Source organism: Ambystoma mexicanum, chromosome 6q, assembly GCF_040938575.1.
Source record: "Ambystoma mexicanum isolate Mex_15411 chromosome 6q, UKY_AmexF1_1, whole genome shotgun sequence".
NCBI classification, from domain to species: domain Eukaryota; kingdom Metazoa; phylum Chordata; class Amphibia; order Caudata; family Ambystomatidae; genus Ambystoma; species Ambystoma mexicanum.
In genome coordinates, this window is record NC_090937.1 from 443,064,518 (window position 1) to 443,079,327 (window position 14,810).

Genomic DNA, 14,810 nt, shown 5'->3' on the forward strand with positions numbered 1-14,810 from the left:
CCCTTTGATTTCACAGTTCCTAAAAGGGCTCACTAATGTGTTCCCTCCGTCACCTTTCCTGGTGCCCGGTTGGGATTTAAACCTTGTTCTTAAGTTTCTTATGGGTGCTCCGTTTGAGCCTTTACATTCTTGCCCTTTGAGGCTGTTAACTCTGAAAACTGTGTTTTTAGTTGCGGTTACTTCCGCTCGCAGAGTGAGTGAGTTACAGGCACTTTCAGTTAAGCCTCCCTTCACTGTATTTCTCGAGGACAGGGTTGTCCTTAGAGTTCGTCCTTCTTTTCTTCCGAAGGTGGTGACGGAATTTCATTTGGCCCAGAAGGTTGTTCTTCCGGCATTCTATCCTCCTCCGCATCCTGGTAAGGAAGAGGAGAGGCTCCATAGGCTTGATCCTAGGAGAGCTTTGAGCTTTTATGTTTCACGCATGTCCCGGGTCAGAGTGGATGATCAACTCTTTATTGGTTACGCTGGGAAGCGTTTGGGTCAAGCTGTGACGAAACAGACTTTGTCTCGCTGGATTATTTTGGCCATCTCGGAGTGCTACCGCTTGGCGGGTAAGGACCCACCGGCTGGCTTGCGGGCCCATTCTACCATGGGTATGGCTGCGTCTACTGCCCTGCAGAGGGGTGTTCCTGTTCGCAACATCTGTGATGCAGCCACTTGGGCTTCAGTACATACATTTGTACGTCACTACTCCCTCGATTCCATCCGAGCACAGGATCTGGCCTTCGGCAAGGCGGTCCTTTGCTCTGCTATTTGATTGGCTATTCTAAATTTTGATTCTAAATTCTTTCCCTCCTCCCTGCTTTTGGTACTGCTGTGGGAGTCTGTCATAGATATGGAATACGTCGGCGGACCCAATCCCCTCGAAGAACAAGTTACTTTCTTACCTGGTAACGTTCTTTCGATGGGATGGTCCGACGACGTATTCCATATCGCTCCCGCCCTGCCTTCCCCGCTGCAGAATTTCTTTTGCGATTGCAGCTTACGTTCCGCAAGGCTTTGTGTCTGACTGGCAGTTGACTTATGTCACACGTTCTGGGGCAAAAAACTGCAACTGAGGCTATGGGCGTCGTGCGTCCTACTTATCACATCGGATGACGTCGGACGTCGGACGTCGGAGGAGGTCCTCGACGACGGCGCATCGACGTCATCGACGCAGGACGCAGACGCCGAAAAAGTTTCCGAAGCAGCACAGCTGTGGTGATTACATGTCATAGATATGGAATACGTCGTCGGACCATCCCATCGAAAGAACGTTACCAGGTAAGAAAGTAACTTGTTCATCTTCTCCATAGCCATTACTCCCCAGACCTTGATCCACCACCATGCTGAGGTTGGGCCCTCTTTGTTTTTCCAGTTTTGTGCAAGGGTTATTCTTGTTGCTGATAACAGGTGAGTAATGAGAATGGCTGTCATTCCTGACATTGCGTATTTACCTTCTATGGGGACTCCTAAGAGAATTGTTTTCAGAGATCTCAGCAGTTCAACCTCAGAAATGTCTTTTATGTGACTTGGTATTTCCTTCCAATAGGCCACGGCTTTGGGCCATGTCCGCCACATATGGAATAGGTCTCCCTTCTCACTGCAGTTCCTTCAGCAGTTTGGCGAGTATGATTTTATGAATGCGGTTCAGGGACATATACCATCTGAGGCATAGTTTGTAAGATGATTCCTTAATCGTGGTGCATCTGCAGGTGCCGTGTGCACGTGCCCATATTTGGTTCCATTCATCCTCTGTTAGCAGCTCTTGCATGTCTCTTTCCCAGTTCATTTTGTATTTCAGATTGTCAGTCGATTGATCGTTGGAGAGCTGTCTGTAGAGTCTGGTGAACCCCTTCGCTGTGTTGCCTTCCTGCAGAGACAGTTCAAGGCCTGATGGCATTCTCGTGTCCGCTCTCTTCACTGTTGGGTGGGTTATCCAGTGCCTTATTTGTGCATATCTATAGCGCTTATTTTCTCCTATATTGAATTTCTGCTGACTGTCTGTGAAGAGTGATGGAGAGCTGTCTTTGTACATGTCTCTCAGGTACATGGTCTCAGCCCCTGATCATCCCGCCCAATACTTTCGTTGAAATCTGGGTTGTGCATCAGCGGCATATATGGGCTCATTCCGCTCGGGAACTGTTACTTTTTCCGGGCTTTTTCCCAGCTTTGCAGTGACCATTTCGTCATTTCCAATAGCGCACCCCTGCTCTCTCGGTTTTCTTCTCTCAGGCTAAACAGGGTTATTAGGGGGGCTAATGAGGCTGTTCGATTCTACACCATCCCTTGTGGTTCTCTGGTTTTGCCCACCTCAACATTGGTGGTAGTTGTGCTGCTAAGATGTATCTGTCCATTTCTGGAACTCCCAGGCTGCCCAAGAGCAGGGAGCGCATTAGGATTTGTTTCTGGATCCTGGGTTTCTTACCATGCCATATAAATATAAATATTGCGTTTTGCAGCTCTCGGATCTAGCGTGGCGGTATTGGTACCGTTAGTGAACTTATTACCTAAAAGAGATGAGGGAGGATAGTCATTTTGACAGCTATGATGCGGGCAAACCATGACAGCTCCTGAGATTCCCGTCTGAGCATGTCTTCCTGTAGCTGTTTCCACAGCGGAATTTTGTTTGCCTGATATAGCTTATATGGTTCTCTAGTAAGGTGGAGCCCTAAGTATTCCAGTTTTCCCCCACCCAGCTCATCGGGAATGTCCTCTCCAATGTCTCAGTCGCTTCTCTCTTTGCTGTTATGTTCATGGCTTTTGATTTGGAAAAGTTTATGGAGAACCCCGAGATGTGTCTGAATTCCTATAGTTGGGCCATCGCTCTAGGCATCATATTTTCTGGGTCTCCCGTGAAGACCATAATGTTGTCCGCGTATAGCGCTATTTTGTGGGTTTCCTGACCGATCGTCACTCCTCTGATGCTAACATCTTGTTGGAACTGCATTGCGCATGGTTCCATTGCGAAAATCAGAGGGGAGAGCGGACAGCCCTGTCGCGTGCCCCTTCTGATCTTCACGAACTCCATGCTTTGTCTGTTGATCCTGAAACTTGTCGATGGGTGTTGGTAATTGGCGAGCACCATCTTGGTGAATTTTGGACCACAGGCGAAGCGCTCCAAGATCAGTTTCAGATAGCACCAGTCCATGCTATCAAAAACCCGGGTGGCATCCAGAGCTGCCACTGCAAATGACTATTCTGTTCGTCGCCCCTCATCTATGATGTCTACTGCCCTTCTGACGTTATCTTGTGTGTGCCGGTCAGTGATGAACCCTGCTTGTTCGTCGTGTATTATGTTCGGCAGGATTTTCATTAGGCGAGTTGCTAGGATTTTCGTATACATTTTTGCGTTGGTGTTCAGCAACGCTATGGGACGATAGCTCGCACAGTTGTGGGGACCTTTACCCGGTTCAAGGGCAGTATAGTTATTGACCTCCCCATATCAAGCGTGACCTTCCCTTCTTCTTTGATTGTATTATATAGCTTTGTCAACGGGTCGAGCAATTAGGTGCGGAACGTCTTGTAATAGCCGTTGCCAAGGCTGTCTGGACCTGGAGTCTTATTCGCTAGTAAGTGCTGAAATGGCATCACTGATCTCTTGTGCCGTAATTGGGTTCCCAAGATTAGTTCTGTCTTGTTCAGCAATCTGGGGCAGCGGGAGCATGTTGATGTAGGTAAGTTGGCAATCTGGGTCAAGATTCTCGCTACTTAAGAGTTCCTCATGAAATCGCTTCATTATTTCTTTTTTGTCGAGCTCCGCCGTGTGGGGTTTTTCATGGACGTTGTTTAGTTGCGCTATATAGTTACTGGTTTTTTCTTTCTCAATTTTGCCACCAGGAAACTATTCGCCTTGCCCCCATGGATATAATAGGATTGTTTTGTTTGTAGTAGTGACTGGGCGATCCGGTCCGCTGTATGATTCTCCAGTCGAGCTGATTTTCCGAAGCACTCTTAAGATTTTTCTCGAACAGTGTCTTTTGTTTTGAGCTTCAGCAGCTTTCACCTCTTTTTCTAGTTGGTTTGTCACCAATGTGCTTTCTCTGTAGCATGCTGCTGCCTGTGACATGAATTCTCCCCTGATCACTGTCTTTCCAGCATCACATATTACCCCCCCAGTCTGTTTTCCCATTGTCGTTTTCTTTGAAGTAGTTGTTGATGGTAGCCTCCATAGCACTATGTCCTTCAGGAGGATTTCATTTAACCTCCAGAGTGGTTTTGCTATGCTCCCTACCACCCCCCAATCTATACCCACCAACACTGGCGCGTGATCTGAGTGATATTCCACTCCTATTTCTACTTTTGTTATTATCGGGACTAATGTTGTGGAAACTAAGATAATTTGTATCCTGGAGTATCCAAGGTGGACAGCTGAGTAGTGGGTGTACTCTCTCCTGTCCCCTTTGAAGAATCGCCAAGTTTCAATAACCCCTAATTCTCTGAAGAAGCGACCCAGGGCTTGTCCGTTTTTCTGATCAGTTTTTGTGGGGGGTGGGCAGGGGGAGTGTTTTGTCCAGCATTGGGTCCATGACACAATTGAAATCCCCACCTACTATCAGTTGGCCCTCGCACCAGCTGCCCAGTTTGCCCAGCAGATCCGTTATGAACACATCTCAGCGACTATTAGGAGCGTAAATAGCTAGGATTGTGTACAATTTCCCCTTTATCAACCCTTTGAGCCCCAAGTACCTGCCCTCTTTGTCTTTACGGATTTTTTAGTTTTTTGAAGTCTAGCGCCCTCCCAATTAGTATAGATACTACCCTTTTCTTCTCCCCACTTGAGATAAAAAAATTGTTGTGGGAAGGCTCGATTGGCCATTCTCTTCTCGTCTTTAGGGAGGCGGTGTGTCTCCTGTAGGAGCCCGATCACTGTCTGCAATGTTTTCAGCGTTTTATGCAGCATAATCTTCATTCTCTAAAAACGGGAATGCCAGCTCGAGTTGTAGTCACGCGAGCTTTGGTGCATCTTAAAGCAACATGCTGAAGCCGTCACCATCTAACATGACGGAAGAAAAATCTCTGATCGCAGACACGGTAAACCCGCCAACCAACAAGAATCCTGCTGGGGACATTCGGGAATTTTGCTTGCCCCGTCCAGAAACTGCCGCCAGCTGCAGTATTGCTGACACAGTAAGTGTACCTTCTGCTTCTGTGAAATCAATGTTGAGTGAGTTGAAAACAAATGATGACAATGTTGCAAGCGTTTCCATTTCGGATAAGTTAATACTGTCTGGTGCTAGTAGCTCGCCAGTGCTGCCATCAATATTGGCTATCCAGACTTCATCGAATTGCGAGCAAGTTAACACAAAGCCATTCAGTATTGACTTAACCAGTCAAGGCAATGTTGGTTTATTTGCCTAAAGTGCACAATCTTTCTTCTGCTGAATGCAATATTGGTGAGGTTAAAAAAGTGATTGTTGAGACGCGAACATTGCCTGCTATTGTGGTGGGGGGGGGTTACAGAATCTAATATACCAAATATAATACCTTCCTCTCTTTCGCCCATAAATAAAGATGTGATTACATCAGTTCATAGTTTATCACAATCCCCGAATATGTTTGAAAATTCTATGCATGATTCTCCTAATTTTGTCACTTTCCTTCACTCAGCCAACCCCCTGTAAGACCCAGTCTCCTTTTTGTTTACCCCAGACCCTGCACTTTTTTCCCAGTGCCTTAAATACTCAAGCCCCCTTATTGGAAATCAGTTTATCTGCAATGAACATGACCATTCTATCCTTATCTAAATTGTTTGAAACGTTAAATGCTAAAATCGCACAACAATCCAAACAAATAGATCAGTTGCTGTCATGGATGGCACACCTTGACAAAGAAAAGTTGGTACATAACAAGGCGGTTTTACCTCCCTCTTACAACTTACTGGCGAGGACACAAAATGTGCCATATTGTGTTCCTTATGAGCCATCTAAATTCTTTCAACCCCCAGAAGCTGGTGAGAACAGTTTTCTTCCCATTTTCTCACAAGTCATACGCCTACAAGAAGAATCGATCATTGAACAAATATCTACTGCTTCTAAACATGCGATATCAGGCACTATGGTAGAACCTATAAAAGCTAGTTGTGATGAAGTTCCACCAATGTATGGCTTTTTTGATGCAAAATCCAAGGCTAACAGAAAAGTAGAAACTTTCTTAAGTAAAAAACCAAGAATCAAAAAAGTGTGAACCAGCATTCTAAATCTAGTGTCAAACAATTTATTCAGAAAATTCAAATACCCAGAAAGCAAACCGCTAGTGTAAGTACTGCTGTACTTACTAAGTACAAAAATATGGCCGTAATAAGCGAGATACTAACACTTAAAATGAAAGTATAATTGGCTCGTACCCTCCACTAGATGAGTTAGTTTGAGCCATCACTCTATCCCAACAAAATGCATCAAAACCACATGTTCCCATTACATCTAACCTTGTAGTGGAAAAATGACTCCTAATTCGATTGGGAAGTCATTGACTCCAAATAATAGTGAATCGATTTTGAGCATTACTATGCTGCTGCAATTTAGAGCTGAAATCCAAAAATCCATAGAAGAATATCGAATCCTGAAGCAGGTAAATGTTCTCCCAGTTGGCATACAACAAACATTGCCTCAGCAGAGTGAAGGAGAAGGGATTGATCATAGAGCTCCTAATCTGAATCGACAACCAAATCAGTGCAGTGTGTCTCAGTGTGTCTACTCACGTAAGTCAGCATTCTATTGCTAATCAATTTAATCTGACGAGTGAGAGTGATAGACTCAAACATCAATATTGTAAATCTTTAAACAGCTCAAATCAATTTCATCGATTGATATTGAAATGTCGTCCCTCGCCGTATCATGCCTATGATCTTAGCAGAACAAGTGTCATAGCAATTTTTGCAGAAATTGTCATTGGAAGATGAAACCTGAGTTGATATTGAGCAAATAGAATTTCTGAATGTTATGGATTTGATTGTGGTGAGATTGTAGATTCACTCAGGCGTCATAAGAAACATCTGGCAGGCCAAAATTGAGCTTTGTGCTCTTGGTTTTGTCTTAGCCCAAGATCCCACAGTCTTTAATGAGGGTAACATAGTTGAACATTTTAAAACACAGAAATTATAAGACCCATGAGAAAATGTAACCTCTATACTCAAAATAAAACTTTCATGCCCACGTATAATGACAATCCACTGTCGTCCTCTAATGGTCAAAGAGGACAGACATAACTGTCTTCAAAGAATTGTCATAACTTAGTTACGCTGACGAGCTGAACTACGTGTGGTTTTTCCCCTTTACTGTGCCCCAGTGCAAAGTCGATTGATTCCTTTTGATATTACAGCTTTTCAGGAAACCTGGTTGACTGAAAAATCTGTATGGAATAACCACTACATTGTTTTACATCCAGCCAAAGCAGTTTGGAAAGGCCGACCTTCATCTGGCTTCATGGTAGCGGTTAAGATTAGCTCAGGGTTTGAAATAGATCCATGGGAAGCCCCAAACCTATATTGATATTGATATTTTATTTCTATCGCGCTCGTACACAAGTGTTTCAGAGCGCGATATACCTACAGATAGTTAAAATAGCGTACCCTGAAGGTGTAATTGCCCTTTTTAACATTTATAGAAATCCTGCCGCAATATCTGATACCACATTTTTTTTAAATCTTAAACATTTGCTAGATTTAGCAATGCAAGAGCCAGATATCACCCACACCATTTTAACTGGTGACCTGAATTTACAGTGTCTGTCTTCCCAGAAACGAACAGCTAATCCTACCTGCAAAAAGTGGAATTCACTAATGGCAGAAAGGCAATTGATAATGCTAAATGGCTCTTTGCCGGGTCACATTCCACTGCAAAGCACACGGCGTAGAGCAAAAAGTGAATCTATGATTTATGTGGATCAATATACCTTCAAGAAAGCTGTAAAAATTGAGGTTATCAAGCAGTGTCATAGTGATCATGAAATGTTACATTGCAGTGGTTTTGTGAGTCATCTGTTGGCCAAAAAATCCTTAATATTTATAATGGGCAACTTGTTGTTAATAACTCAAGAACTCGGTTCCGATGGAGTGTGGATTCATTGACTTTTGAATGGCAACCTTTCACAAGAGTATTTCTCTGTTAATGCGAACACTATAATTTCAGGGGAACCATACACGTCTGCCTTGCAGCTTTTTAAAATCCATGCTCCTACAACTATTAGTTGTGATCATAAGAACAAACACAATTTTGATCGTGAAGTTCAGAAGCAGAAAAGTGTCCTGCGAAAGCAAAAATAATTAGCTGTCCTCTTTCCATTATCTGAGTGATTTAGAACTATAAAATCATTGCAATGTAAATACAGAAATTGGTTGGAATCAAAAATAGCTTATCTGTACCAATGTGATGGTGTAGCTATGTTAGGGGCCATAGAGAATAAAAGCTCAGCTCAAATATGGTGCTTGTTTAACATAGCCGATCACGTTAGACAGACACCAGTACAAATTAAGAGTATCGAAAAACCAATGGATATCATACTACTCCAATATGTATTTTCGACCTCCTGGCATTACTCGCCAGTGTCATGACAAGAACAACTAAAGTCACAATTAGAGATTTCAGAGGAGGACATATTGCATTACATCTTAAAGTCGAGCAGCTCACGGGCACCAGGCCCAGATGGGCTGAATAATTGGATGTTCAAACACCCAAATCAATAGGCGACTATTCTTTACAACATCTTTGCCCATATACTGGTTACCAATGTCATCCCAGATACTACGGTCTGTCATTGTTCCCATTTTCAAGAGGGGCGATCGGTCTTGTCCTTTTAATTACAGACCGATAGCTCTTCTTGATGCACCGGGCAAGATTCTTTCTCGTTTTATTCTTAGAGACTTTAATAGGTGGGCCATTGAACATCATACGCGTTACCCGTACCAGACTGGTTTTGTTGCAGGTCTTGGAACGTCTATTAATTTGTTCACTATTAAATCGATTGTTTCCTGTTCAGCAGCCACAAAACAACCGCTGTATTTTGCAGTTGTTGACCTACGGGCAGCATTTGATTTGGTGCCTATAGAGCTTCTTTTGGACAAATTACAGCTTGCCAAATGTCCTACTTACATTATTACATTGATAGAGGCTTTATACACGAATACTAAAGTACAGGCCAGATTGATGCTGGAGGGTGACTTGACTGCATTAATTGCCACTTGCAGAGGGTTGAGGCAAGGATCTATCCTTGCCTCGGCTCTTTAATTTTTTTATTTCTGACGTGGGACAGGGCTTTAGAGATGTCATCACTGATGCCCCAAAATTGCCTTCTAAATCCAGCTCTACTTTATGCTAATGATTTAGTCGTGATGTCGAAGACTCCTCAGGGTTTAAAAAGGTTATTAAATGCCTCGTCAATTTATGTGCAAAAAACTTTGATTAATCTTGAGAAAACCAAAGTGATGGCTTATAACTGTAAAAAAAAAAAAAGGCAGAAGAAAACACTAATATGTTTTCTCCACAATGTACAATTGGAGCTTGTCCATCAATATATCTAGTTGGGCGTTGTAATTTGTGATCAGAATAATGGTGAAGCTTATTTGTTGACTTTGGAAAAGAAAATGACTACGTCCATTTCACAAGCAATTCTAATCCAAGCAAAGTATGGTACATTTTCGATCACTCAAGGCCTTTACGTATTATCAACAAAAAGATATTCCTGTATTGCTGTATGGATCAGAAACTAAAGCAATTCTCTCTGAATGTGGCAAAGGTTTGAAGGGAATTTTTGGCGGCATATTCTTAAGCTTCCGAAGTGTGTACCTATCGTATGGCCTTGACGTGAATTGGGTCTTATATCCCTATATGCAAGATATGTGTGTCAATTGATTGCTCTAGTTAGAAAGTGCCTTGTAGCGTCTGAATCTAATATGCTAATAAGCACTCTTTCAAAATATGTTTTCCACACAAGATGTACTAATCCGAAAATGGAAATCAGCAGTCATCCATGCACTTGCAGAAATTGATATTTCACTCGGGGTACTAGTAGAAATTCCTACTGGAATGAAGACTAAACTTTTCCAGTTTGATTAGATTAGGACTAGAAATGAATGCCAGAAGTACCAAGATTTTAGAAACAACCCTTTCCAACATAAAGGATTTAATGTTCCTGAATCACATTTGAGCAAATGCTCATCTCCATCACACAGAGCAGATTTTTTGCGCCTGAGATTTAACATATGGCCTACAAAAGATATACAGGCAAGGCGCAAAATAATTGCTCAACAAGAAAATGTGCGCCAATTTTGCAAAATTTCAGGTTAGATAGAAACTTCACGTCATTTGTTAGTTGCCTGTGAACTATTAAAACAATCTCATGCATTATATTTGAAAAAACTATTAAAAAGACTATGAACAAATGACTCCTGACCTTTTAGGGTGAATCATTTTTGGTGGAACATTAACTTCAGTGAGAATAGGTACCACTGGCTTACTAAGCGCATACAAATTAAACTAAGAATTGTTTAAGTATTCTGTAGGTGTTCATTTTGAATTAAAGTCTAAAATCTTGATTTTTTTAAAGTTTACTTATTTCAAAAAGATGGATAAATATAAAGTGTGACTTAGAAGCAGAACTTTTATTCAAGTTAAAAACTTGTTAAATATAGGTTTAGTCAAGTAATAAGTAGTGAATTGTACAGAAAATGTGTGTAACTAAGAAAAAGTTGATTTATGTTTTGATTATATTACGTTATTTTTTATTTTTCAAATTGTTTTTGATAAATAAAAAATAATATAATATAAATAATAATATTTGCATTTTTTTAATTTTGTAAAATTATATTGTAAAGTTGATGAAATTCAGCTAAAACAATAAATGAATACATGGCATTTCAGAAGGATATACAGATATTTCAGATGGGAGTCAGCCGGTCAGTCTGAAGTTCAGCCTCTGTCATGTCCTTTTCAAGAGGTTGTGGTGACAGGTTTGCAGCCATGAGGTTGAATTGGAGCCCACACAAGACCTCTCTACTCATGATGTTTGGTTTACAAAGCATAGGTCTAGCACATTAGCTTTGAGTTGAAGTGAATCAAGCTAGTTCTTCAACATCCTGCTATTCCTTGGGGAGTCGTCTCTTTTCATCCAAACAGCCAACTGATCCACCATGTTCTATGTTTACAAATAAGGATCACGTTCCTCAGTCTTCTCTATGCAAATTCTTTGGAACTTGGGGTTTTCACACAATATAACATTGCCAAGACAACACGTTCCAGGCATAAACCAGGAAATTGCAGTATCCCTAATCTGATTTCTTGAGGAAAAGCATGCATGGGAACTGCACCCATAATTAGTATATTTAATTTCTCAAATTGTGTTCCTCCTGGATGTAGGCAATTTCACCACATTAATTAACTGATAAATCCCCTAATTATCACTTGTTCAGGCTTTTATTCTAGTTCATGTGTTCAGTGCATCCATCCACAAGTTCAGGCACTGAGACTAATTTATTATCTTGGTGGTTCTGATGGCGACCAGCCAGGTCTGGTTTCTGACTTCATTAATCTCTTGCATAATGCGGTTGTTGGGCTAAATTGCAATCTATGGACTGCAGGTATCAGTGTTCCAAACACTCCACTTTATATTGTCCCACAGTTATTCTTTTATGTCTTTCACATTAATTTTAAAGTGCAAGTTAAACGTTTTGTTTCCTAGTACATTAACTACAGGAAGCGTGTTTGAAACATTGAGTAAGGGATGTCTGGTAGAATTTTGAGATGTAATTTATCATTATGTAATTGAAATTTCCTGTTTTTGTTTTAAGCGCTCCGCAGAGTATGTTGTCGATGTGGAGAAATGTATGCGGTCACATCTGAAGGGAAGCATGTGCGTAAAGAAGAGTGCAATTACCACTCTGGTAAAGTGCTCAGGCACAGAGGTAAGTATGCGCTACAAAACATTTAAATTCTTACTTAAGGTGGGGTCCTAGTTATAAATGTGCAAGTTGTGCACTATGGGGTATGGCATCTCCTCCAGAAATCTGAGGTATTTGGGTGAGGATTCAGTAAACGTTCAGGTTTCTTGTTTTTATCTTTCGTTTAATAAATTATATAACAAATTATAGAATTAATTTCATAGTTTAAAAAAAAAAGCACCAAACCAAAGAAGGCTTCAATCATACTAAACACAATCACAGAGCAATGTGTAAGGCCACCGTAACAATCCTAAACCCCTTCATGCCTTTTTGTGGCAAGAAAGGCAAGAAATGTAATGTGGACCACATTATAATTCATCATGGTCTTGTGTTTTAGGCCTATTTGACACTGGCGAGGGGTGGGGCATCAGGGTTCAGAATGTAGTTCTTAGATTTTGATCCTCTAAGCTATATTCTGCCGGACTATCCCTGTAGCAAGTTTATTTGCTTAAGTGTGTCCATGTCATTTCAAAGCACAACCTGCCGCTTGTCTAGCAGTATCGACAGCCCAATGAGTGTAAGACTGGATTTGGGCACATCTACTAACACTCCCAGTAGGTCCCTTAGTGGTGTCTGGTACATCTCCTCCATTCACGTTTATTTTCTTCTATAGTGCCCATGACAACCTAATATTTATATATTATCCTTGCCAAATGCAAACAAGTTTTGGCAAAGTCAATAGAGCTGACTTTTCAAATGTAGAGAATACGCCTTTTTTCCTATAGGTGCTTTATGAAAATAATGTGATGAATCCTGCAGAGTCCTCAAAATGACCCTACCTAAAATCTCCTCCCAGGTGGCCAGGGGAAGGCCGCCACACCTGATCCTAACCCTGGGGGTGGTATTAGCTGGGAGGATAACATGGGAAGAGGAGGGCCCAAAGGGAGTAGGGGGACTCCTATTGTTGAGAGGCGGTATTCGTCTCCCTTGAAGGAAGTATCAGTGATGCCAGATTGTGTTATGGCTGGTCAGAGTGAGATTTCTTGTTCTAAAGTTATTCACCCTGGGAGTGGTGAGGCTTGTATTAATCAGTCATTTATTAGACACAAAACTGCCCCTCATAGTTATTTTTATTTAGAATAGCTCCTGTGATCCACAAGAGGAAATTAAATGTGAATGTCAGTACATGTCTATCTCAGGTTTTAATAAACAAGCACTCCTTTAATTTCAAAACAATCACTGACTCATTTTAAAGGTCCTCCTGAAAACATGTTTAAGGATAGAAGCAAATTCATATAAAAGTGATAGAAAGGGAAAATAAGCCAATTGTAGAAAGGGAAAATAAGCCAATTGTAACATTGGAGACTTCAAGTCAAACAATGCCCAAAGTACTAGGATGGGGAAGGGGGATCTGGAGGCATTGGACTGCAAGGCACAGTCTAATGATTTCAATGGCCCACACCTGAGAAGGGACTAAGGAGTATAAAGAGCCCCCTCAGGTACAGGCCATAAGTTGTCGCTGTTGCAGTTGTTGCATTAGCAGTAGTAGTGGCAGGTGCAGATGGTGGAGTACTGTTCGTGACTCTGTCTCAGCTGCAACTGAGATTGTGGGGCAGCAGCACGCCGGAGCCACTGCGTACTGGAATACAGATGCCAGTTTTGGGAGGGTCACTGCCCTCAAGCATTCTATCTGCAGAGATTGTGTGTTGGGATGCATTGTTAGTGAAATATTTCCCGCTTGAGATCTCATGTCCAGAGGCTACGCGGCGTGAAGCGTCAATTTTGAATTCTTTCCCCAAAGTGAAGTGTGCTCCAGTGGCAGGCGAGCACCGCTCTTTGCCTGACCAGCGCAGACTACAGAGAGCGACTTACCTGGGAGCCGGAAGCAGAGACAGCAGAAGGCAAAAAGGCAGTGGAGCGAGTGGACGTTTATCCAGCGCCCAGTGAGTAGTTGAATGTGACCCCGGAACGCCCCTGATCGCACGCTGGACCGTACTTGTAATTTTGAATACAGAATTAATGTTAAGAGGCAGAAGTGGAGTATTGGGTATAACCTTACATACCAAAATAAGGCTGATCAGCTAAGGTGGCAGAATAATAACATTGGGGGCAATTGTAATTCTGAAGATGAAAACCACCATTGCCAAAGCCAAAAGAAATTAATAGGAAAAGACCTTTACAGCAAGCAATATTGCCCCAACCCAAATATGGCAGTTAAGAAGAACAATCTTTTTTTTATTTAATTTTATCAGTTTATCACAAACCTTTAAAATATTTACAAACAAAACACAACACATCAAAGAAACACAGTCCTTTAGAAATACCCCTCCCATTTGCTCTTCCGTGCGGTCTAATCACTATCCTCATTACTCATCAACCAACGATAAATTCAAACGATTTTCAATTATCATTAAAAAACGAGTCAATGATAGTATCAATTTCATGTCCGATCCTTGAAACATATTGGCCCACCAATCGTCGGCACAAAGGGAGGGGTGATTTAGGCCCCAAGGGCCCAGATGGATTGTCCTTTCTGATCGAAGTGTCGTGCAAAATAGCACCAAATGTTTAAGGGTTTCCTTGTCTTTAGTGCATAGTCTACACAATGGATTTGTGATTTTATTACATTTCCATGAGGCCAACCGTTCTTTGGTTTTAAATATGTTTAGACGCAGCATCATGAACACTCTTCGTGCCTGAGTATCTGGAAACAACTCAATGTAGCGTTGTGGAGAATTAAATGCCCGAGTTTCGAGTGGCGCCTCACTCATCATTTTTGTTGCAGCTCGTTGTGTACAAGTTCGATCCCAATCCGCACGCCAGATTTTTAGTTTGGCGGCGTTCGGGTCATTATGAAGCATGTCCAAACTGATTCCATGTTCACTCAGAATCTCTTCGCATCTCTTAGACCACAGTGACACCATGCTGTTATTTGTTGGTGTCAGATTGTGAAAGATGT

The 14,810-nt window shown here is 41.9% G+C and overlaps 1 protein-coding gene across 1 annotated transcript in view; it reads left to right on the forward strand.

Moving 5' to 3' along the window:
• Nucleotides 1-14,810, forward strand: part of LOC138516091 (RNA exonuclease 1 homolog) — a 2,454,886-nt gene that overhangs the window by 1,606,883 nt on the left and 833,193 nt on the right. The window contains exon 10 of the mRNA XM_069630920.1: nucleotides 11,762-11,875. Within this exon, the coding sequence (XP_069487021.1) occupies nucleotides 11,762-11,875 (114 nt within the window). The remainder of the gene's footprint in view (nucleotides 1-11,761; nucleotides 11,876-14,810) is intronic.